Source organism: Prionailurus bengalensis, chromosome D2, assembly GCF_016509475.1.
Source record: "Prionailurus bengalensis isolate Pbe53 chromosome D2, Fcat_Pben_1.1_paternal_pri, whole genome shotgun sequence".
In the NCBI taxonomy this organism is placed as follows: Eukaryota; Metazoa; Chordata; class Mammalia; order Carnivora; family Felidae; genus Prionailurus; species Prionailurus bengalensis.
Window position 1 is genome coordinate 32938219 of NC_057351.1, and position 25414 is coordinate 32963632.

General features: G+C 40.4%; 1 protein-coding gene across 3 annotated transcripts in view; it reads left to right on the top strand.

Annotated features, from left to right (window-relative positions):
- The first annotated feature begins 8 nt into the window (after window positions 1-8).
- MCU (mitochondrial calcium uniporter) overlaps window positions 9-25414 on the top strand; it is a 206357-nt gene continuing 180951 nt past the window's right edge. For 2 of the 3 annotated variants that reach the window (XM_043596600.1, XM_043596602.1), the window contains exon 1: window positions 9-155. In XM_043596600.1, coding sequence (XP_043452535.1) covers window positions 9-155 — 147 coding nt within the window. Of the gene's footprint in view, window positions 156-14836; window positions 14952-15611; window positions 15661-25414 lie in introns of those variants that run through there. The other variant, XM_043596601.1, reaches the window with a different exon arrangement.

A 25414-nucleotide genomic window follows, 5' to 3' on the forward strand; every position in this document is an offset into this window, starting at 1 on the left:
GTTGAGAGATGGCGGCCGCCGCAGGTAGATCGCTCCTGCTGCTCCTCTCCTCCCGGGGCGGCGGCGGGGGCGTCGGCGGCTGCGGAGCGCTGACTGCCGGCTGCTTCCCCGGGCTGGGCGTCAGCCGCCACCGGCAGCAGCAGCACCACCGGACGGTGAGCGAGCGCGCCCCGAGGCTCCGGGGAGGGCGGGGCGGCGCTGGCGTGTGGGAGCCGCTGGCGGGCAGGCCGCCGGGGCAGCGGGCGAGTTCCCTCAACTCGCTGCCGCTCCCGAGCTTGCCGGGCACCGAGGAGCCGCCGTGCCCTTCAGGCGCCTGCGGCGGCGACCAGGAAGGGAGGGAGGGCGGAGGAAGCCGAGTGGAGGAGGAGGAGGGGCGATGGCGGGGATGTTCCCGCAGGACCCGGGGCACCAGGGCGGGGAAGGGACTTGAACCCTTCTCTGACTCGCACCCGATCTCGGTCCCTCCCTCTTTTTTTTTTTTTAAACAACTCTGCCCCACCGCTCGCGAACTGAGCCCCGTGCAAGTTGTCCCCTTACCCTCCTCCTCCGGGCGGGTCGGGGTGTCCTGAGTTGCCGCGGCTGCCTGGTGTATGTGTCAGGAGAGTGGCAGTGCCAGCCATGCTTCTGGGAACTGTCTCGGGAGAGCAGCCCAGGACCCCAGCGGGACCGCTCCCTCGTCCTCTCTCGGCCCTTCGGGAACGGGCAAGAAAGGATAATCAAACTTTATCCCCCTCTGTGACTTCCTCCATGTGTGGGCACGGGAAACAGCCCCCTCGCGAAGGATGCTGCATTGCTTCAGGAGGCAAGCTCCATCCTGAGATTCTTAAAGGTCCTCGGTGGTCCTTTTGGAGGGCTGGGTTAGCAGCTTGCTCACGCGTGCCTGAAGAAGGAAGGATGGGCAGCAGGCGGAGGGGACGTGGGTATGGCAAGTTGTTCACAGAGGCAGGGATTTGGTGGTTGAATTAACCAGTTATTGCTGGATTTCATTGGCTGGCAACGAAGGAGAGTTTCTATTTGAACAGCCTTGGGGTGTGTTTGTGAGTGATTGTCATTTCTTTTTTCAGTTACAAGAGATCAACTTGGCGTGGAGTTCTTGACCTAACAAGTCAGTGGGTTCTCTTTGCTTGGACTTTCCCAGCCCATTTGTGTTGGTCTTCGGCCAAGTGAGAAAGTGTAGGTTTTGTTTCCTAGAGCTAAGTTGTATAGTGTGCTAATGAGAGAATCACTGCAGACAGCCTGCTAGAAGAAACTAGTACCTTGAGATCTCAGCACGTACATCCACCTGTGTTAATACATCCACCTGTCTTCTTGTGATCACATAGCTCTTGAGAGGAAACTGAACTGGAGGTTTTCAGAGAGGATACCCCAAGACTGATGACAACATAAAATCAAGGGTCTGAAAGAGCTATGAAAAGAACTAATGCTCTGGAAATGCAAGATGATATTGTTATTATTAGTCATACGTATGGATCCTGTCTTCATTCTTGTGAAGAAAATTGTACTTCATATTTGGCATGCTGACATATTGCTTTGCTGAAGCTTTTGGGTGAGAGCCGAGCTTTTCCACAGTTCAGTTTAGAATTGCATGTTTCATAGCCTCCGTTTATGTGTTTTGTTTTCCTAAAAACATGAAGCCACCCAAAAATCTGATTGCATTCCCCTCTCCCTCAAACTATTTAAAGACTTCTCAAGTTGTCTTTATCCCTGTATTTTGCTAATACGTCTTTTGACTTTGCACAGTTTGTTTTTAAGGCTATTTGGGTGTGGTATTCATTTAGCATTTTTAAATTTGTGCCTTGTATATTTTTCACTATGCGAATCTGTCAGGCTGTGAGTGCCTTCCTTGTGTGGGTACTTCATGAAAGTGTTCTTCTGTGCTATTCTGGGGTGGGTAAAAGTGATGTGCTGAATTTGTAACTGAAAGCACAGTTAAAGTGAAGTGTTATTTCTGAAGGGCTGAAGTGTTATCATGGGAATGTTGACTTGTAAATGAACTTAGAATTGTATGCTTTTGAAAAAATTGTGTCTGATGATTTAAAATATGTAAACAGGATTTTTTCTTTTTCTACGATTGCTCTGAAGCCACCCTGTATATAGCTGTCTCCATCTGTTATTCTATGATCTCTCACAAGACTCACTTTGAAAGGTATCTCTTGGAGATTTGTTTAACTCTTGACATTTTATGCCTGAAATTGAGGCCCAGAAAAGGGGAGAAACTTGGCCAGGATTGCACAGCTAACAGGCAACAGTTTCAGGACCCACCCCAGATATTCTGACCCCGTTCTTGTGTTCTTCTCATTATCAGGTGCCATTGCTCCTTCATAATCTTTCTCCTCCTTTATAAAACTGACTATCGTTAGGAAAGTATTGGTGTTTTAAAATCCCATGAATGGGAATGCTCCTGTAAGTGGATGTTGTTTGAGGCCAAATGTATTAGGCAAATATGGGAGCAAACAGCTTGCTCTTGTAAAGGTCCCTGAGAGACACTAAGGTTGAATCTTGCCTAGGAGACATCCTGTGCATGTGCAGCAGATGGCACTCTGCGTTGGACGACATCACAAGCCCAGCTTGTGCCACTTTTGTTCTGCTGTAGTAGGTACAGTAAATTAGAGCCAGGGGGACATAACCGGTTATGGTGCTGGTTAATTTTTTTGCTTGAGAGGCATGTGTTCAAAATCTTTTCCAAGTTTACAGGAGGAGTCCAAAACAATACATTTCAGCTCATTGGCAGATGTGGTTGTGAAGTTACGAAACATAACTTGTCCCCTCCCCACTTTCTTTATTAAAAGATCACCCAACTAAGTAAATAGAAATAAGAATGCAGGGGCTTATTCAATATTTTTAGCACCATCTAGTGTAGTTTTTCATTTTCCATGTGAAGAGCCCGTTACTGCTCCCAGCTTGTGGTTGCAACTTAAGACTGATGTAAAATGTTTGTCGCATGCCTTTCTGTGTGGTTAGTGAAGGTGGTTGCTATTTTCAAGGATGGCTCTTTGAGGGGGAACTGCCTTTCATTGTGAGCTGGGTAATTCCTTTGCTAAATCAAATGGTCTCACCTCTGATTATGAAAGCCTGACTGTTGACATTTCCTAGTGGTCAGTGGCTATGCTGAATTACTAAATCTCTTGCTTAAGTCTGTCATTGGACTGTTACTGTTTGTGACTGTCCCTCTCACTTTTACACATTATAGTTCTTTAGTGGTCACAACATTTCTGTTTAACCTGATAGTTTTAGCAGAGGTTATATTACTAGACACAGAAGCAAGTTGCAATTCTTTAATTGGGTTTCCCAGAGACATCCCAGCACAAATATTCCACTGCGCTTAAGCCAGTGTTCCGAGTATCTATACTAAATGTTTATGCAGTTCTTGCAGCTGAATTTCGGTCTTAATCACTTCTCTAACCTCTAAGGTCCATTTCAGGTTAGAGACTGTGACCTATGACTCCTCTTTGAATCTAACCTCCTCACTTTACAGATGAGGAGACACGCCTAATGGGAACTGAGGGAAGTGACTTATTAGGTTATGTTTGTGGTTAATGACATCTGAGATGTCTTTAAATGGAGGTGGATTCAAGAAGTCCTAGTCAGAATCTTAATTTGTGTGATTCCTGGCTCTTAATCCCTTTCTGTTGTTCTCTTCTGCCTTGTCTAAGTTCTGATAGGATTTATTGTTAGCTAGTTTAATTATTAGCAGGACACAGATTGACACTGACTTATCTTGTTACCTAAATATTTCATTTGTGGGTGCCTTATCTTATGGGGTGGGTGGGCAGTATTGCCTTTTTGTCTCTCATAGACTCCAGCGCAGTGCTAGGTATATAGGTGACACTCAGATGAGCATTAATTGAATATGCACCCTTTTGTCTGCTTGCAGGTACAATGAAAAGATGTGCTCATTACCACGCCCCCCATCCCCCAGTTTGACTTTTCTAATGGCCTGTTGCCTAGGTAGCCACATTTGGGTAATTGCTTTAACTTTGGTATTGCCAGTACTGTCTTTGATTGTATATTACACTTCTTTATGGTAGACTGATGCACAGAGTTGGTACCTTTGGATGAGTTCTACAGTGATACTTGCTTTCTGCCCAAAGCCCAGCAAAAGTGTGATTAATACCCAGATTATTATGCTTTATGGAACTCTACTCCAAGAGGAAATCTAAATAGAGAATGCAGCATCAGGAATGGTGTATGTCAAAGAGAACAACAAACTGAATGTACATCGTTTTTGGTTTTGGGGCTGCCTTGTGTTTGAAATCCAGAGTGGTTATGGTCTTCTGCAATAGCACCTCATTGATACCATTGTCTGGTTTTTTTTTTTTTTTTTTTAAATGTTTATTACTTATTTTGAGAGAGAGGAAGAGAGAGAATCCCAAGCAGACTCCACACTCAGTGCTGAGCCTGACATAGCTCAGTCACATGACTGGGAGATCATTTGACCTGGGCCAATATCAAGAGTCAGAGACTTAACTGACTGAGCCACCCAGGTGCCCCGCCCCCATTAATACCATTATCTGAATAACTGCAGAGATGTTGCTTTCATTTCTTTTTTATATCCTAGCTTTGCGTCTCTATGGGTTTTCTTAAAAAATTCTGGTTTATGTGTGTGCTTAAGGACAAGACTATGGGCTTTTTTTTTTTTTTTTTTTTTTTTTTTTTTAAGAGAGAGAGAGAGAGAGAATGCATGCAAATGGGGGAGAGACAGAGGGAGAGAGGAACAGAAGATCTGAAGCGGGTTCTGTGCTGAGAGCAGCAAACCCGATGCGGGGCTCGAATTCATGAACTGCAAGATCATGACCTGAGCCAAAGTCTGACACTCAACCAACTGAGCCATCCAGGTGTCCCAGGACAAGACTACCTTTTAAGATCTTGAGATAGCCACCTAACATAACGGAATCCTCTATTCTTTATTTCACTAATTAATACTGTACCATGACTCATGGATATTTTAGAATTACTGGAATAACATGTTATTAGGAAAACTAAGATGTTACCATGGAGGACATGTACTAAAAAGAATCATAGACTTCAGAGCTCAAAAAGACCATAGATTAAGGCAATAATGCAAGAGTGGTGAAATGGTTTTTTCTTTAGTAGCCCAGCAAGTTACTACAGAGCTGAAAATGGTTCCCCCATCTGCTGGCTTTCTCAATCAGTTCTTTTCCTATGAAATTGCAGGAACGTATGTTTCATTTAAAAGACAATTAAGCCGAGGTTCCTTTTAAAAAGTGAATTAGGAGGGGTGCCTGGCTGATTATGTCAGTAGAGCATCTGACTCTTGATCCCAGGTAGAACATTTGACTCTTGCTTGATTCCAGTTCAAACTCCCTATTGGGTGTGGAGCCTACTTTAAAAAAAAAAAAAAAAATGAATTGGGGAGAGAAAAAAATCAAAAAATGAAAAGTGAGTTGAGACCCTTTCTTTCAGTAAGTGCTTAAACTCAAGCCCAGTCCTGAATAATTATTTAGGTCAAGCTTGATGATATGTGTTAAAAAACCTGTCCTCTGTAGGTTGAACACAAAAAGAGAAACAATCCATTTAATTATTTCACTGCAGTTTGTTAAATGCTTGCAGTGAGACAGCCTGTGTAACATGAAAGTTGACTTCAAGCAAAGTAATTTTAATGAGTTTAGTGAATTATTGACCCATAAACTGTGTATGGGCTTGAATCTTTTATTTTGATCAAAATATAACTTGGTAGATTACACCACCAACTGGGTCTAGTAGCATGCTGAAACTGAACTTTTTCTAATGCAGTTCTGGAAAAAATGGGAAATATGGCATTGCATTTTGACATCTCTTGAAAAGAAGAGTCCTTTTCAAAGGTTCTTTAAGGACATTGACAACATTTATTAATCAAAAGGGGGTTATTTACCTTTTATACTTTGTTACTAAAGTTTTCAGTCTTTACTATTGTCTATTTTATTGTTTGGGGAACACTTGTAAAAATCACCAGAGAATTGCTGAGAATCCATATGTGTATGAGGCCATCCAGGGGACAGTCTCCCACGTATAGTCTTGAACTGTACTGCCTTATGGATTACAAGATCCTTTAAACTTCTTTTTTGCCTTCACCTTTTTTGTAATACCTATAATAAGTGGTGTTACAGGATATTTAAGAGTATTAATATCTGCTTTAAACTTTAGAGAAAGTTAACGTGACTGATAATTTGTCAAATAACTGGAGAGGAAGTAGGTTAATGTGAACTACCTGACCTGTAGGTAGAGGGGTAGATAGAGAAGAAAGCATCTGAGGGCATTGTGTTACCTCATTTAATTCTCACTATAGTCCTGTGAGAGGCATGATTATCCCAGGTTTATAGATGAGGAAATTGAGGATGAGATAGGTTCATTTCTTCCTAAGTGTCATAAACTGTTTTAATGCTAGGGATGCAAAGATGGACTAGACAGATGTTTTGGAGCTGGGATTTATGCCTAGGTCTGGCTGGGTGTCTGTGTAGGGCCCCCTTCCTTTTCATCTTGTCCTTCAGCTGTGTTTCTTTCTCAAGCATCTACTGCAGTTTTCTTCCAAGAGATCTTACCATCTTTTCTGGCAACATTTAAGTCTCTTTCTCTACCCTCACCTCCAGGTCTTAGCTATTAAGGGTCTAAGGTATTGCTTCCTTAGGATATTTGTAATTTAGCTAAGGATTCTGGAAAGTCCCAGCCATTGTTGAGCGTTGCTTCTATATCAGACACTTTTATAACTCTTCGGGCAAAATACTACTCCCATTGTACAGATGAGAAAATGAAGACCTAGTAAGGGTAAGTAACCAGGAGTCATTCAGAAAATATCTGATGAACTGCTGTTTGTAAGATGCTGTGCTGGGAAAGAGTGATGTCTCTGAGGTGGTCCTGAGAGGTCACAGTTTGGCTAGGAGACACCGACAAACAAGACTGTAAGTGGCTATGCTCCCCGCCGGCCCGGAGGTTCAGTGGGAGCGTTTAGCTGGAGAAGGCTTCACAGGGGAGGCCTCACTTAAGCTGAAATAGGATGAAATATGATGTGTGGGGGACTGGAAGGGTATAGTCCAGTCTAGGCAGCAGCAACATCTGACATGACTGTATGAGGAAGGAAGATGTATTTGAGAAACGGCCAGTAGTTTGTAAGAACTGGAGTGTGAGCAAGAACAACCAGAGATTAGGCTGGGCAGTGATAGCGATACCCCTAATAATTAACATTTATCAAGTGTACCACGTGTCACACGTGTCACATAGGTAATCTCACTTAATTCTTGTGGCACCCTATGGGTAGATGTTGTTCCTACCCTCGTTTTATAGTGAAGCCGAGTTACCTCAGCTCGGTTGATTTGCCCAGGATCACAGCTGGTAAGTGACACTCAGCTAGTAAATGACTTACTCAGGATCATGCAGCGGCGACTGGTATTTCTGGCAAGGAAATGCAAGTGGTCTGGCTCCAGAGCCTGTCTCTTAACTACTGTGCTATGGTGAGGGAATCAGACTGTGAAGGGACTTGTGAAGGAATTGGATTTTATTATGTAGGTCAGTGGTTTTTTTTAAACTCAACCCACAGTAGAAATACATTTTATATCGTGACCCAGAATGTGCACGTGTACATAAAAGTAGGAAAAGTTTCATGAAACAATATTTTTACTATGTATGAGGCATACATAGTTTCTATGCTATTTGTTAAAGAAATACTGGTTGGGACCCACTTAAATTGATTCTACAGTTTAAGCCACAGTTTGGAAAAATACTGCTAGTCAATAGGTGAGCATCTGAAGAATTTCAATTAGGTGAATCACATGATCAGGTTTGTGCTTTTTTTGGAAGGTTCGTTACAATGGCAGCAGTGTGAAGGCCGGATTCGAAAGGATGGGACCAGAAAGCCAAGAGGCCAATAAGGGGTATCTTAATGAACCAGGCAAAAGATGCCTGAATAAGGACAGTATCATTGGGGATAGAGAAAGGGAATAGAGAGAAGGCAGATTTAGGAAGTAGAATTGTTAGAACTTGGTGATTGGACATAGACTATCACTCAGCCAGTACCAGGTGGAAAGGCAGTTCAATTCAAGGGCTGTCTGATGCTATTAATACTCAGGCCCTGAAACTTTATTTCTGGACCTTTTCTGTGTGTTTCTTTTGACAGTCATGTTAAATATACTTCTTTGTTGTCTTTTCTGTGCCTCTTCTTTTGTATATAAAAATGTGCTGACCTGGTTTAATGATTTTAAAATGTATGTATCAAATCCAATGCCTACCTTATCCCATGTTCCTGCCTCCCCTCCCCCACACCATCAGAATCTGAAAGATTTGCACACAGTGTGGAAGGAGTTCACCAAGTGTGATGAGCACTCAGCAAATCTTCTTTGAGAGTGTGTGTTCTGTGTATGACACTCTTCCAAAGCAGAAACTCTTCACGTTACCTTAATTAATTAGAGGAATGTTTTTGAGTAATTTCCTTTGACTTTGTTCTCTTTAACTTTCCAGTTTTGTAATATTTGTTTACCTTTAGGGAATACTGAGCATTGTATGTATGATGGTCTTTTATCTTTAAAACAAACAAATAAAAACCTAGTCATTCCTAGGCATGAAACCTTTTCTTCGTAAAATGTTAGCAACCTCCATTCTTACATTAGAAGCGAAGACAGGAGTTGTGCTTCTGCCATCCGTTTCTCAAGAGGAGTATAAAAATAAAAACATGTAATAATTGAGAACAAGTTATATGGAGTGATTCTCCGTATTTTAATTGACTAGGTACCTTACTGGATTGCTTTATTCGGAAAGCACATATTCTTTGGTCTTCTAGGTATTATAATACAGAGGTAAGTATTTATTTGATAACTATGACAAGTCTTTAGACCCGTTACAATATCTGCTTCACCAGAAGAGATTGTATTTGTCACGTTGTTGGTGAGCCTTTGGAAAACTATGGGACTAAAGGATTGCTATACCATCATAGAATTTTTAATTAGTTTTCTGAGATAGTTAAATAAGAGATGGAAATGGTGTGTGTGTGTGTGTGTGTTTCAGTCACCAAAATAAAAGTAAGTCACTGTACTTGAAGAGGATTAGGTGCCAAGTGATACAATAGAGGTAGGAGTGTGGGTTTTGTTCATTTCTCTTCTGTTAACTTGCTGTTTGACCCTGGGCAGGTGACCTCTTTGGTCTTAATGTTTTGGCCAATTAAATAAGGATGCTTGATCAAATGAGCCTAAGGGGCTTTCTAAGACATATGTCACTTTCATATAATACTTTATAAGTAATTTTTATATTTTTCCTTTGGGGAGCTTGTATAAAATCATAAACTCAAGTATAATGTATTTGCTTATTCTCACCAGGGTCAAAGGCTTGAAGTGAAGAAAAATCCCTTCCATTTCCTTTTCAGGACAGTTTGTATAATTACTTCTGACATCTTGATGGACAATTTACCCTGCATTCCTCTTAAACAAGTCATTCTGCCTTTAGTCCCATCCTTCTCTTTTGTCTTCTTTTTCCAATCCAAACTGCTGAGGGTGTGGGGGAAGAGGTGAACATGTGGTGGGGAATCCAGAGAGTTGGAGAGACAGGGGAAGGAAAAAAGCAGTTAATGTTGGAATGCTGAGGTAAGACAGACTGTTCTAATAATCTGTTAATTCTGAGTCGTGATCTGCCAGGCTGAAACAGAAAATGTTTCTGTTTTCCTTTGTAATTACACTACAGGAATCCTGAGTGTGGAAACCTCAGGTGATTAGTTGCCCACAGTAGTCTATTCTCCCAAACTCTGTGAGCTGAGCCTAGTGTAGTCAAGAACAGAGACACTCAGCCAGTGTTGAATAAATGAGTCAGTGAGTTGAAAAGTCCTAGAGACCATTGTCTAAATCCTGCAACCCTGTGGATAATGCAGCTGTAGATTCTCTTGTTCTCCATGCCGAGATAATATAGTGATGAGAATCATAGAAATACGAAGAAGAAATTACTTTTCTTTGATTCAGGCAGCAGCAGATCATTTTAAAAGGGTTCACAGATTATGCTGAAACAAGCAGGACTATGGAAAATACTAAGTAAAATAGTGATAGAAAAATATTGTAGTGCTATTGTCTTATAAGTAATTTAAGAAATTGACACACGCATCTGCCTGGCGAGTATTTGGAGGAAGTAGAGGAGTGGAGGGAAGGGTGAAGGGCTGGGCACTGCAGAAGAGAGCTTGAAAGGAACTATTTGAAAGAGGTGCTGCCAACTCTAGATTCCCTGCATGTGTATATTTCCAAAGATGACAGATTTTTGGAGGTGTTTATTTTGGAGCTAATCTTCTGTATTTCCATTCTGCCCCCACTGTATCCTGTATCTTGCACTGCCAGAATTCTGCTAGCTGCCATGAAGCAGGGCTGTGGCAAGTGGCCAAGTGTGATAAAACCTATTTTTTTCATTTTAAAACAGAGTATGGATATGAGAATACTTTATGAAGTATTTAAGGATAGATTGAATGGAGTAGGAGAAATAGTAAAAACCTAATGAGAAGATTGAAAGTTTTTTATTTGCGTTTGCTAGAATTTATATTTGTTTGGTAAACAGAAGAATACCTACCAGCTTATGTCTGTCTCTGTCGCTTTCTTCTTTCTTGCCCCTCTTTCTCTGACCTTTTAATGCTGGTGTTAGAATAGATAGGAAAAATGGGTTTTCTGATCATGAAGAGATGGTAGTGATTTTTTAATTTTTAGTTTTTGAGGGAATCCCAAGGGTATGCTCTGTGTGAATGTCTCATTACATGTATGCATGTGAGAAATTGTTTTATTTTTTTCGTTTTTGTTTTAAACCCTCCCCTACCATGAAATTTTTTCTTTTTTTATTTCCAGCTCTGACTTAAGCTTCAAAACAAAATGTTATCTAAACATTGTTGAGGTGGTGAAGCAATCGTGGTCTAACATATTACAGAATTTTAGAATGTTCATTTATTAGAAAATTAAACTGCAGTCAGTATTTTCTTTAATTTTATTTTTTTTAATGTTTATTTTTGAGAGAGAGAGAGACAGAGAGAGAGAGAGAGACAGAGCATCAGCAGGGGAGGAGCAGAGAGAGAGGGAGACCTGAAGCAGGCTCCAGGCTCTGAGCTGTCATCACAGAGCACGATGTTGGGCTCAAACTCCTGAACTGTGAGATCAAGACCTGAGCTGAGGTCGGACGTTTAACCAACTGAGCCACCCAGGTGCCCCAGTGTTTTCTTTAATTTTAGTATCTCATTCTGCACTGACATTTGTTTCAGAATAAAATCAAGTTCCTACCTTGGCTAAGTGCCACAAAGTCGGGTGAGCTTTAAATATGTAATGACTTTCTTTTTAATGATTGCTAGAGGTTTTAGCAGTAAAAAGGGGAAAATGAAAGGAAACTCTAATAGATTTCTTGCCTAAAAAGAGCATTCTTGGTAAGATTAAAAGTAGAGACAAGCTGAGGCCCTGAGTTAGGGATCTGAAAATCCCATCCCAGCCAGTATGAGAAAGTAGCAGCACTAGTGGAAGAAAACACAGAAGGTCTCTACTGATGAGGGGGCTCACTTGGAAAGGGCATTCCATCACCAGAGGGTTTTTTTGGGAGGGGGGCTTCATAAGAAAACTACATTCTATTCAGTTAAACATAATGGGAAAAGTCATTTGTTTTTAAAGTATGAAGTATGTCATGTCTATAAAAACATGTAGAATATTTATTTCTTTTAGCTTGAAAAATTAAACACGATAACTATGAAAGCTGCCCCAGGTATCTTTCCTCAGTCCTCTCTCCCCAAATTACCATTCTTTCCAATTTAGTATTTACCATTCCCATGCGTGTGTTTATGCTTTTGCTGTATCTGTCAACCTTACATAGTACTGTAAGTATGTTTTAAGCCTCATTTAGAAGATTGTACACTGTATGTAGTTATATAATTTGTTCTTTTTGCTTAAATACTTTGAAGAATCTGTAGTTGATACGTGGAGTTCTGGTTCATTCATTTTTAACTGTTTTGTCATGTTTCATTCTCCATTTCTCATGTTTAACCATTCTCTTGTTGACTGAAAGTCTCTTTAGCTGAATATTTTGGGGGGCTGGGAAAGAGGAATATATTATGTCATTTTAAAAGTTAGACGAGGAATATTTTGACTTTCAAAAAAGCCAGTTTCCTTTTTTGGGTGTGGAATGCCCTCATTTATCATATTCCTGGGAAAACCCTTTGTACTTCCGGAGAGAAGGCAGAGAAGAATAATGTTTCATTACACAGACGAACATGTCTTGTGCAAAGTGCCGAGCGGCATCCGCTGTAATACAGCATGCTCGTGCGGGATTGAGCTGTTGCAGCTAAAACTTGGTTTGTTCTATGAAAATGCTCAGTTTTTTTTGAAGTGCAGACAAGCTGTAGATGGGAACTTGTTGACATTTATTCATCGTTTCTCTTCTGTGAGTTCCCAAATTTGCAGTTTGGGACTGCTTTATTTGGTAAAAAGGGTATATGCCTTAAATGGTAAAAAGATTGTTCTTGAATTGTGTCATGGTTTTACGGAGTAAAGGAAAAACAAGGTCTAGGAATGGCGGGGTGCTTTTTGGGGTAGACAGTTGATGTGAAATAAAATATTTGTTTTAATAATGAATCTTATATGTGTATTTGCCATTGAGTATTCCTTGTAGTCATTGTTTTAGAAAGGCAATCTCTGATAAATTTTTTTTCTTCCCAATTTCATGCAGTTGTCTTTCATTTGTAACATCTTTGAGAGGCACCTGGGTGGCTCAGTAGGTTAAGTCTGACTTCGGTTCAGGTTTGTGAGTTCGAGCCCTGCGTTGAGCTCTGTGCTGATAGCTCAGAGCCTGGAGCCTGCTTCAGATTCTGTGTCTCCCTCTCTCTTTGCTCCCCCCTCCCCCATCTCACACTCTGTCTCTCTGTCTCTCAAAAACAAATAAACATTAAAAAACAAAACAAAAAGAAGAACTGTTAACATCTTTGATAATGGTTTGGATAATGTTGCAGAATACACAATACAGAACTCCATTCAGGTCGTCCCTCCAAATGATTTGCTATTGTGCTTTAACCAGAAATGCTGATGCAGCAAGGGAAACACTAATAAATGGGATGCTTTCCAGGGACTGTAGCTAAGGCAAAGCAAACACAAGCCAAAATTGGGAAGAAAATGTGAGGTAGGCACTCACGATGCAGTCTGGCCAGATATGCTATTAACAGTGAATATCCCTTTCTAAATAAATTAATCGAGGCCTGGGCAATTTGAAAAAAAATTTTTTTAACGTTTATTTATTTTTGAGACAGAGAGAGACAAAGCATGAACCGGGGAGGGTCAGAGAGAGGGAGACACGGAATCTGAAACAGGCTCCAAGCTCTGAGCTGTCAGCACAGAGCCCGACGTGGGGCTCGAACTCACGGACCACGAGATCATGACCTGAGCCAGTCAGCTGCCCAACTGACTGCCCGAGGCCTGGGCAATTTGAATCATCAGACTGTTTGCTAAAAAGGTGACCCAACTTTCAGCATACTGGAATTAGGGACTAGTGTAAGAATAGTCTTTTGGCTAAAACTTATTTAGAATGAAAACTTAAATTATCTTTGTTTTTTCTTATTGGAGAGATTCTGGTGCCCCAAGAATGATTAAATTCGGTTGCCTGTTGGTTTCTGCCATTGTGGTTCTGTGGGGGCAAGGATGCTAAAAGGGCCAGCAAGTAAAAGAAGAGATTATTTAAAAAAAAACTGAGGGGGGGGGGCATTGGAATGATTAGATGGAAGGAAGAAAAAGATTATTGAGAATTAAGAATTGAGAATTAACTGATTATGAAGAATGATTTTTGTTTTTTCACTATTGCTGCTTTTCTTATAAGTCACAGTTTTTTATTCACAAATTCCTTTACCCACAAATAGTGTAGGCATTGGAAGAGGAGGTAATGGTATGTGAACAGGCTCTTTTCAAAAATGTTGTCCTGAAAAAAATGGTTGTTCTTGTTTTTGAATGATCTCTGATAAAATTTGCCAAGAGTCAAGCATTTTGAAACAGAACTCCTAAACCAGAGGGTTGTGTGGCTAGGTAAATGAATTGGATTTTTTGTTTTAGTGCACCAAGAGTTTTAAGTTTTGTGAACTTCTTTCTGAAACTATTGAAAGTTCTGAATGAATCTGGATAACCTGAGACTTCTATTGCCAGGGTCCCTTTCAGCTAAAAAATTTTTTATTCTTATTTAAGAAAAAAAAGAGGGGGGTGCCTGTCTGGCTCATTCCTTGGAACATGCAACTCTTGATTTCGTGGTCACCTTGGGTTTAGAGATTACTTTAAAAAAGAAATCTTGGGGCGCCTGGGTGGCTTGTGCAAAGCTATCATGACCGACTTTGGCTCAGGTCATGATCTCGTGGTTCGAGCCCCGCGTTGGGCTCTGTGCTAAGGGCTCAGCGCCTGGAGCCTGTTTTCGATTCTGTGTCTCCCTCTTTCTCTGCCCCTCCCCTGCTCTTTCTTTCAAAAATAAATAAATGTTAAGAAAAATTTATTAAAAAATCTTTACAAATTTTCTGCTTTTTCTCATTGTTTATTAGGGTTCCATTTTTTAAATGTTAGAAGCATAGAGATGAGTGAAAGAATTTTGCTTCTTTAAAGCAATTTCTAAAAGTATTATTAGTCTATGAATTGTTGCTTCAGATTCTCGAGTTTTACATCTATATGAGCTTACCATGCGGATATCAAAAGATTCAATACTTTCTCAGGAAAAAATGTATATTTGAGAGTTTCTCATAATCTTCTGGATTTATTCTAGGTTCTAGGTTATAGCTAATATTCTTTCAAACTTTCTTTCCTTTGTTGTCATATGCTGAGGTATCCATGTCAGCAGGCTCAGGAGAGCCTTTACCTTTGCCATTGACTTTACTTTTTTCTATTCTTTTAGGTCTTTCACTACCATTCCTACAGTGGTTGACAAGATATCGTTTCCACCTCACTCTCCATGTACCATGCCAGTGACATCTTAGCTGCTAGAGTGTGGAGCTGGCCTGTGGGAGTCAAGTAAGTGCCTTTTTTACTATTTGGCATGGTTTTTGCTTACTTTGCAAAGCCATGTAGAGGAACTTCTTAAGATTAGTTTTTAAAAAGGCACTTGCTTGATCCTTGTGGGCTGGCTCTTTGCTCTAGCCTGCTATTGAATACCTGGTAGCTAACATGGGGCCGAACTTAGCAAGGTGACTGTCACAGGATGGAACATTTTTGTTAGGATAGACCCTAAGGGATGATAGATCTGGTCTTGGCCTAATTATTAATTAGCCCATTCATGTTGATGTACAACCCCTGTCCCATCCCAGAATGAATCAGAACTTCTGTATTAGATCAAACAGTTAGTCTGGCCTTCTGGAAATTTAACAGGTTATGGATAACCAAGGGTCTGCTGGCCTAAACCAACTGGGTTGCATGGAAACAGAGCAGCTCTCCCAAGAAAGTCAATGACCTTGAAATTTAGCTCTCTATATAGCTTAATTAATTTAGCTTAATATATACAAAAAGTGATGGTTGGCATTAATGAGGTATGGGTTTCTTTTCTTGCTAAAGTTGCTAAAACCTGGTATTTTACTTTTGCAGGTCACCTTGTAAATTTTGCCTATATAAATTAACACATCCCCTGTTATGTCATAACAACCATGTAAGGGAGAGTGTTTTCCTGCTCTGTCTTAGGTATTGGTGGTGTGACCTGTTCATGCAGGGGAAACTTGAACATTCTCAGGTATGTGAAGATCATGATTCATAAACATTTTCTCCCTGCAAACAAAACAGTTTATTTCAGTGTGAACTCATGAAATGGTTTTACAAAATCTATCTTGCCAGTTGATTTTCTGCCCCTGATTCTAGGACAGGGAGTAGCCAACTACAGCCATGACCATCACTTGTTTTGTGAATAAAGTTTTATTGGAACACACACCCATTCATTTACAAATTGTCTATGGCTGCTTTTGCACTATAGCAACAAATTTGAGTTGTGACAGAGACCGTATGATTCACAAAGCCCAAGACTATCTGGGTTTTTAAGAAAAAGTTTTAAGAAAAGTTCCTTCTATAAAAGAAACAGACTTCAGGATATGTTTAGATATAAACTTGTTGGAACCACAGGTGAATTCCAATAGTCTTCTAAAAAGAAAGCCAAGCCCTGTGTCATAATGCTGTCTAGCAAATAAATATTTGCAATATATATGGTGGTGGGATTACTAATACAAGGTTAATGGAATGGAAAGCCATGATGGCTGTTCAACTTGTTTTCTTTTATTCATTATATCCCCCTACTCCTCACCCCCCATGGGACTAAACACTCATTCCATAACGGGATATTATTTTTCTTTCTAGATCTTTGATTTTATAGAACAGATAAGGATAAAAGCTTTAACTAGGCTATCTTCCCAGAAGTGATAACTAAAGGACCTCTTTATTCATGGAACAAATATTAAAGTTGAAATGAACTTGAGATCATGGAAATTGAGAATCAGAGAAGTTCGGGGAAATGTTCAAGGGTCACAGAGAAGACAGTGGTGGAACTGAAACCAGAAGCTAGGTCTCCTGCCTCTTTGCCCAGGGTTCCTTCTACTAGGTCTTACACCATAGTGGGGCTACTTGTTTTCACTACTAACTGTAAGGCACAGCCTTTTCACTTTATTCCCTCTGAAGTAGAAGCAAAAAGACTCAACGATTTAAACCACAAAGATGTGATTTATTGGAGAATTGATGTTACTTGGAGTTTGGATGCTTTTATTTTCTTGTTTGAAGATTAACTGGGGGGTTGCTTCTTAATGAATCATTAAAAACTTATATATTCAAAAAGTTTAGTTGGAATAAGAAAGGAAGTCTGAGCCTTGTTCATTATTTTATAGCTGGGAGCAAAACCAAAATCAGCACAGATAGAATGCTTCCCTCATATATCTATGTGTCTAAGCCCATAGATGGAAAGAGTGTATGTGTGTGTATGTGTGCATGCGTGGGTGTCTGACAGCTCTTAAAACGCATTTGGATTGCATTCTGAGAGGAGTTTAGCAGGTGTATTACAATCTGCAGATTATGTTGCAGAGTTTTAAGTGGATTTTTAAAAATAAATTCTATTTTTAAACAGTTTTGGATTTATAGGAAAATGGCTAAGGATATTATACAGAATTCCCATATACACCCCATCTCCAGTTCCCCTATGGTTAACATGTTACATTAGAAGTAACATGTTACTTTTTTGTGTATTATTCAGTGTATATTATTCAGAGTCCCTTAGTTTTTGCCCAATGATCTTCTTCTGTTCCAGGATTAAATGAAGTTTTGTTCACGTGTTCACTGATTTAGAAGGCATTGATATGACCACCTGAAAGTTAGACTAGTTTTGAAGTCCCTTTTATATTCCAGGAGTGCGATTCGATGAGTACAGGCTTAACTGCTGCAGAGTTGTGACATTTATATTCTGTACATGATGGGAAAGTGGCTACTTTACCTTATTGATAGTAGTGGCTCTTGAGTTGTTTCTAAATTTTCAGCATCAGCAGTTCCAGAAACAACAAGGCAAACTTGATTACTTCTTTTTTTTTTTAATTTTTTAAATGAGAAACATTTTTTTAACGTTTTTATTTATTTCTGAGAGACAGAGACAGAGCGTGAGCAGGGGAGGGGCAGAGAGAGAGGGAGACACAGAATCCAAGGCAGGCTCCAGGCTCTGAGCTGTCAGCACAGAGCCCGATGTGAGGCTCGAACCCACAATCTGTGAGATCATGACCTGAGCCGAAGCCAGACGCTTAACCGACTGAGCCACCCAGACACCCCAAACTTGGTTACTTCTAAGTGTTATAGTCACATTCTAAATTGCTGGTGACAATATCCTAAACTAAGTTGCCTTCTTGGGAAGCCATGTGGTTTAACAATCCTACTTAAATATGTTTATCCTCCTGGAAGTCATTTTTGATGTAGTTTTCATCAGCACCTTCTGATGAATCATTAATCATTCAAATTTCCCTATAAAGATCTTAAAGTATTCTTTCCTTTAAAGTTCATTAGTTGTTTTACTAAAGTTGAACACTTGCACGCTCTATGACTCAGCATGTTCACTCCTAGAGTTATACACAACAGAATTGTGTGTGTGCATTCACCAGAAGACATGGACAAAGATGTTAATAAGCAGGACGAGTTGTAATAGTGCAAGCTGGAATTTTCCAAATGCCCATCAACAGTAGAATGGGTAAATAAGTTTCTGGCATAATCAAACAATGAACATTAAATACTGATCAGAATGAACAAACATACACATTCAAAATGTGTGAATACAATATACAATAATATGATAACGTGTGAATCTCACAAATATAATGTTGAGTGGAGGAAGCCAGACACTAAAGAGTGCATAACTCTGATTGCGTTTACATAAATTTCAAAACCAGGTTAAACTATCTGTGGTGTCAGAAGTCAGGAGATTGATTACCCTTGTTGGGGATTGGGGAAAGTGTTTGCAATGGGGTATGAAGGGGCCTTCTGGGGTACTAGTAATGTTCTGGTTTTTGTTTTGGGTACTGGTTATATGGATGTGTTTACTTCATGAAAGTTCACCAAGCTTATATATTTTTCTATATTCATGTTATTCAGAAAAAAGTATACAAAAATGTTAGCAATTCTGGAAAAAGCACATGCATGCACAAATTCACTGCTAATATTTAAGGGATATATGGAGAACACACTGAACAAATTAGCCTTACATCTTAGAATATATGGTGTCTGAATTAAAGGATTATCAAAGTGGCATTGTGTTATTGGATCTGTTACAGTCCTATTTGTATTATAAGATGAATAATGTAGGTTGAGGTTTTGGGGATGGCTCAGAAAAGACATCTTTTCAGTCTGTTTTAAGTACAGTCCCCAAGTCATATATCCATCCTTTCTAACCTTACAGTAAAGACTGGTAAGCCAAGTAGTTGTGACTTGGGTGTATTAGTATGTTTATGCATGGTGAAGTTTCTCCTTCCCACTGATCAGTGAGTGAGCTTCAGTCTTGTATCTCTGTATACTCTACATGTTCTTTTGGCTTTCACGGCATCACCTCAAACCTAACCAGAATGTAGAGTCCTTTTCCCAAATAGAGCCCCCTTTCATGACTTTACTGTTGTTGTTGTTGTTTTTCCTTATTGGTACCTTAGGTTCTTCTAGTTACTTGAGTTAACTTTCCCTTTCTGACCCTTTAAAAAAAATGTGGTGAAAACACATAACATAAAATTTACCATCTTAACCATGTCTTCAGCATACACAGTTCAGTATCCCACCCTTTGCACTTTGTGATCCATTATCCCTATCCTTACCCATGTTGAAACTCTTACTGTATATCTAGACTTTTGTCTAAATAGCATCTCAACTTCCAGTGTTTCCTCTGTAAGCGATCCATTCTATATCTGTGTGCCAGAGTTATAGTTGTAAAGTCTCACTAAATTATTCCCCCACATAAAACTTTGCTTGCCACTACCTACAGGGTTTAATGCAGATTCCTTAGTCTGATATTCAAGGTCTTCCATAATGGAATTCCAATCTGTCTTTCCATCTTTAATGAGAATGTTGTTTTTAATCACCAGTGACTACTTACTAATTTCCAAGTTGTGTGAAGCACTGTACAGGCATAATTTTACTTAATTCTGTCCTATAAAGTAATTGCCACAGAGGAAATAAAGGCCAGAGGGCTGTAAGTAGCATGCTCAAGTAAGTGATGCAGTTAAGAGTTCAACTATAGGTCTCCATACGCCACAGTTGTAATCTCTGTCTCCCAGTGCTCCTGAAAGCCTCGAGTAGGCTACTCCTGAACCACCAAGTGCGTTCCCATCTTTACCTAGCTCTTTCGCTTCTCAGATCCATTGCCTGGAAGGCCTTTACTTGTTCCTTTTTCTCTCCCAGTCCCATCCTATCCATTGAGTCCAGTGATTTTTTCCTCCCCCTCCTTATCCCAGTTTATAGAAAACTCTTTAGGGCTACTACACACTTGGTATTTTCACTGCCTTGAATCTGTTTTTATATATAGATGCATTCGCTTAAACTTTGTTTTTTAAAGTTTATTTTTATTTTTAATTTTTTTAAATGTTTATTTATTTTGAGAGAGAGAGAGAGAGAGACAGGGCATGAGTGGGGTAGGGGCAGAGAGAGAGGGAGGCACAGAATCTGAAGCAGGCTCCAGGCTCCGAGCTGTCAGCACAGGGCCTGATGCGTGGCTCGAACCCACAAACCATGAGATCATGACCTGAGCCAAAGTCGGACGCTTATCTGACTGAGCCACCCAGGTACCCCTTTAAAGCATATTTTTTGAGACAGAGCAAGAACGAGTGTGTGTGAGCAAGGGGAGGGGTAGAGAGAGAGAGAGAGAGAGAGAGAGAGAGAGAGAGAAAAGACAGAATCTTGAGCAGGCTCTGTGCTGTCAGCGCAAGCTCAATGTGCGGTCCCATCCCATGAACTGTGAGATCATGATCTGAACCAAAATCAAGAGTCGACTGCTTAACTGACTGAGCCACCCAGGAGCCCCTTCGCTTGAATTTTTAGATTGTAACCTCCTTGAGGTTGAGGGCTTGGAGTATAGATTTTTTTGTATCCCTTACAGTACCTTATGTATAACAGGTGCTCAATAAACGTCTGTGTTGATCATTTGGAATGATAATAGAATCGTTGATAGCTGAAGATATATAATGTGCATCAAAGACTCCTTATTGGTTCTTTGCACTTCTTGAAGCTCTTTATACATCCAGCTAACAGTCTTAATTCAGAACCAGGAATGACATATTTAGACTAGAGGTAGATATCATTGATTTGTAGGTTGGAAGCTTGGTAACTGTCGCCACATGCTGATTCAAATCCGCGCAGCTCTTCATGTTCAGAATTTGACTTCTCATATTCTCACCATTGGTGCTTTGAGTTAGACCACTAGCATATCTCATCTCTAGTATGCCAGCAGCCTCCAAAATTAGTCTTCTTGCTTTTGCCCTTTTTCTCTGTGATCAGAACTCAGGCAGTGGGAATGATGATACCAGACAGATGACGACCCTTCCAGTAGCTTCTCATCTCACACAGAGCAAAATATAGAGTATTTAAAGTGGCCTATAGGCAGCGATGTGCTGATAAACTGGATCTCCAGAGGGGGGACAGCCACTGATTTGTAACATTTGACTACTTCTGTGGTATAATTACTCACTCTCACTATGGCTGATTCAAAGTTCTGGAATGCATAACAATCTTCTTATCGGCTGGTACCAGCCAGCTCCAGCTCCCCACTGCTGAACATTCCCTGTCTGACCTCCACCTGCTACTGCTTTCCCCTTGCCCACTCCATTTTTGTGACACTGACCTTAGTGTTCCTCAAACATGCCAGATATCCACCCACCTCACAGGATCTTTGCATTTGCAGTTTTATGACTAGAATGCTCTTTTCCTGAAATACTTGCATGCTTGCTTGTTTGTTATCTTTCTCAGGTCTGCTCAGATATCTTCCATGATCTCCCTATACAAGCATACCTTGAAGATACTGTGCGTTCGGTTCCAGACCACTGCAGTAAAGTGAATATTACAGTAAAGTGAATTGAATGTATTTTTGTTACCCAGTGCGTATAAAGGTTATGTTTACACTTTACTGTGGTCTATTAAGTACACAATAGCATCGTATCAAAAAAAAGTACATACTTTAATTAAAAAAACTTTATTGCTAAAAAAATGCTAACCATCATCTGAGCTTCCAGTGAGTTGTAATCTTTCTGCTGGTGGAGGGTCTTGCCTCCGTGTTGATGACTGCTGACTGCTCAGGGTGGGGGTTGCTGAAGGTTGGGGTTGTTGTGGCAACTTCTTAAAATGAGACAATAGGGTGAATTTGGCTGCATCAACTGACTCTTCCCTTTATGAACGATTTCTCTGTAGCATCAATGCTGCTTGATATCATCTTATCCACAGTAGAACTTCTTTCAAAACAGGAGTCAATGCTCTCAAACCCTGCTGCTGCTTTATCAACTAAGTGTATGTAGTATTCTAAATTCTTTGTTGTTGTTTCAATGATCTTCACAGCATCTTCACTAGAAGTAGATTCCATCTCAAGAAACCACTTTCTTTGCTCATCCATAAGAAGCAATTCCTCATCCTTTCGAATTTTACCATGGGATTGCAGCAGTTCAATCCCATCTTCAGGCTTCACTTCTGATTCTAGTTCTCTTGCTGTTTCCACCACACCTATACTAGTTCCTCCTTGGAGATCTTGAACCTCTCAAAGTCATCCATGAGAACTGGAATCAACTTCTTCCAAACTCCCATTAATGTTGATATTTTGACCTTTTCCCCCATGAATCATGAATATTCTTTTTTTTTTTAATTTTTTTTAACATTTATTTATTTTTGAGACAGAGAGAGACAGAGCATGAACGGGGGAGGGTCAGAGAGAGAGGGAGACAGAATCTGAAACAGGCTCCAGGCTCTGAGCAGTCAGCACAGAGCCCGACACGGGGCTCGAACTCACGGACTGCGAGATCGTGACCTGAGCCGAAGTCGGACGCTTAACTGACTGAGCCACCCAGGTGCCCCGAATCATGAATATTCTTAATGGCCTCTAGAATAGTGAATCCTTTTCAAAAGGTTTTCAATTTACTTTACCCAGATCAATCAGAGGTATCCCTATTTGTGGCAGCTATAGCTTTTGAAAAGTATTTCTTTTTTATTAAAATTTTTTTTAATGTTTATTCATTTTTGAGAGATAGAGAGAAGGACAGGGCGTGAGTGGGGAAGGGGCATAGAGAGAGGGAGACCTCTTCAGACCTCTTCAGACAGAATCTGAAGCAGATTCCAGGCTCTGAACTGTCAGCATAGAGCCTGACATGGGGCTCGAACCCATGAACTGTGAGATAGTGACCTGAGCTGAAGTTGGATGAGTGATCAACCGAGCCACCCAGGTGTCCCTTGAAAAGTATTTCTTAAATAATAAGATTTGAAAGTCAAAATGACTCCTTGATCCATGGGCTGCAGATTGGATGTTGTGTCAGCAGGCATGAAAACAATGTTGTTGTACATCTCTGTCAGAGCTCTTGGGTGACCAATTGTCAGTGAGCAGTAATATTTTGAAAGGAATGTTTTTTTCTGAGCAGTAGGTGTCACAGTGGGCTTAAAATGCTCAGTAAACTGTTTTAAACAGATGTGCTATCATCCAAGCTTTGCTATTCCATTTATAGAACAAAGGCAGAGTAGATTTAGCATAATTTTTAAGGGCCCAAGGATTTTCAGAATGGTAAATGAGCATTGGCTTCAATTTAAAGTCACCAGCTGCATTAACAAGTCAGCCTGTCCTTTGAAGCTTTGAAGCCAGCCATTGACTCCTCTCTGGCTGTGAACACTGTAGATGACGTCTTCTGACAATAGAAGGCTGTTTTCATCTACATTGAAAATCTGTTATAACCCCCTTCATGAATTATCTTCGCTGGATCTTCTGGAAAAATTGCTGTAGCTTCCACACCAGCACTTACTGCCTCACTTCCTTGTTATGGAGACAGCTTCTTAAATCTCAAGAACCAACCTCTGCTGTCTTCAAATTTCTGCAGCTTCCTCGCCTCTGTCAGCTTCATAGAACTGAAGGGAGTTAGGGCCTTGGTCTGAGTTAGTTTTTGGCTTAAGGGAATGTTGTGGCTGGTTTGATCTTGTATCCAGACCACTTTACCCGTATCAGCAATAAGGCTGCTTCACTTTCTTATCATTCATGTGTTCACTGGTGTAGCACTTTCAATTTCCTTCAAGAACTTTTCCTTTGTGTTCACAACTTGGCTGACTATTCGGCACAAGAAGCTTGGCTTTTGGCCCATCTCGGCTTTTGACATGCCTTCTGCACTAAGCTTAATCATTTCTAGCTTTAGATTTAAAGTGAGAGACTTGTGACTCTTCCTTTCACTTGCATACTTAGAGGCCATTGTAGGATTGTTAACTGACCTATTTTCAATACTGCATTTCAGGGAATAAGTGGGCTTGAGGAGAGGGACAGAGACAGGGGAATGGCCTGTTAGTGGCGCAGTCGGAACATTACACATTTATCCATTAAGTTCACTGTGGTGCCCCTAAACAATTACAGTAGTAACGTCACATACCACTGATCACAGATAACATAACAAGTATAATAGTGAAAAAATTGGAAATATTGCAAATATTACCAAAATGGGACACAAAGACATGAAGTGAGTAAATGCTGTTGGAAAAGTGGCACCGATTGACTTGGTTGATGCAGGGATCCCACAGATTTTGGATTTGTAAAAAATGCAGTATCTGAAATGCAGTAAAGCAAAGCTCAATAAAATGAAGTATGCCTGTATAAAACTGAAGTCTTCCCCCATCTACTCAACACTCCTTTTCTCCATTACTCTGCTTTATTATTTTTTGTTTTTTAGCACTTCCAATATTTCACGTTGATATATACTTGCTCTCCTGTCCTGTCCCCTCCATTAGAGCAGGAACATTTTCTTCACTACAGAATGTTCAGCACCTAAAAGAATGTCTAACACATGCACACGTAGTTGTTGGATGAATTAATATGTACTTCTTTTAAAAGTGCACATTTGAGGGGCGCCTGGGTGGCGCATTCGGTTAAGCGTCCGACTTCAGCCAGGTCACGATCTCACGGTCTGTGAGTTCGAGCCCCATGTCAGGCTCTGGGCTGATGGCTCGGAGCCTGGAGCCTGTTTCCGAGTCTGTGTCTCCCTCTCTCTGCCCCTCCCCCATTCATGCTCTGTCTCTCTCTGTCCCAAAAATAAATAAACGTTGAAAAAAAAAATTTAAAAAAAAAAAGTGCACATTTGAGTGTTTCCTCATCTTGGAATATCCTTTGTATAGAAGGATTTTTTAAATTTAATTTCTTTAAAAAATTTTTTTTAATGTTTTTATTTTTGAGAGACAGAGAGAGAGAGAGCGTGCGTGAGCAGGCAAGGGAGAGGCATAGAGAGAGAGGGAGACACAGAATCTGAAGCAGCCTCCAGGTTCTGAGCTGTCAGCACGGAGCCTAATGGGGGGCTCAAAGTCACGGACTGTGAGATCATGACCTGAGCTGAAGTCGGACACTTAACCGACTGAGGCACCCAGGTGCCCCAAATTTAATTTATTGGTTGTCCTGAGATGATTTCCAATATACACTACAGAGTTTTTATACCTGACTGATGCCTTGCTATAGTGATGCATTGCTGCTATTTCCAGACAGTGTAGTCTGTCTGTGGGTAATGGTCGTATTTCCTTTGGAGCCTGAAAAAGAAGCATTTTGTTTTGGTTGAAATAAAATTATCTGTGAAACTTATAGACAAATCAGTTTAATCCTTGTCACTGGTAATTGCAACTTGAAATTATTGCTCACTTATGCTTCTAATGAGGAACTCAACAATATTTATGGTGAAGTGTGTGTTTGGTAGTGTGTTATTCTCACAGTATCATCTTTGCGAATTTGAGGATCTATGATAAGTAATGAGAAAACAACCTGTACATTTTATTTGAAGATCCAA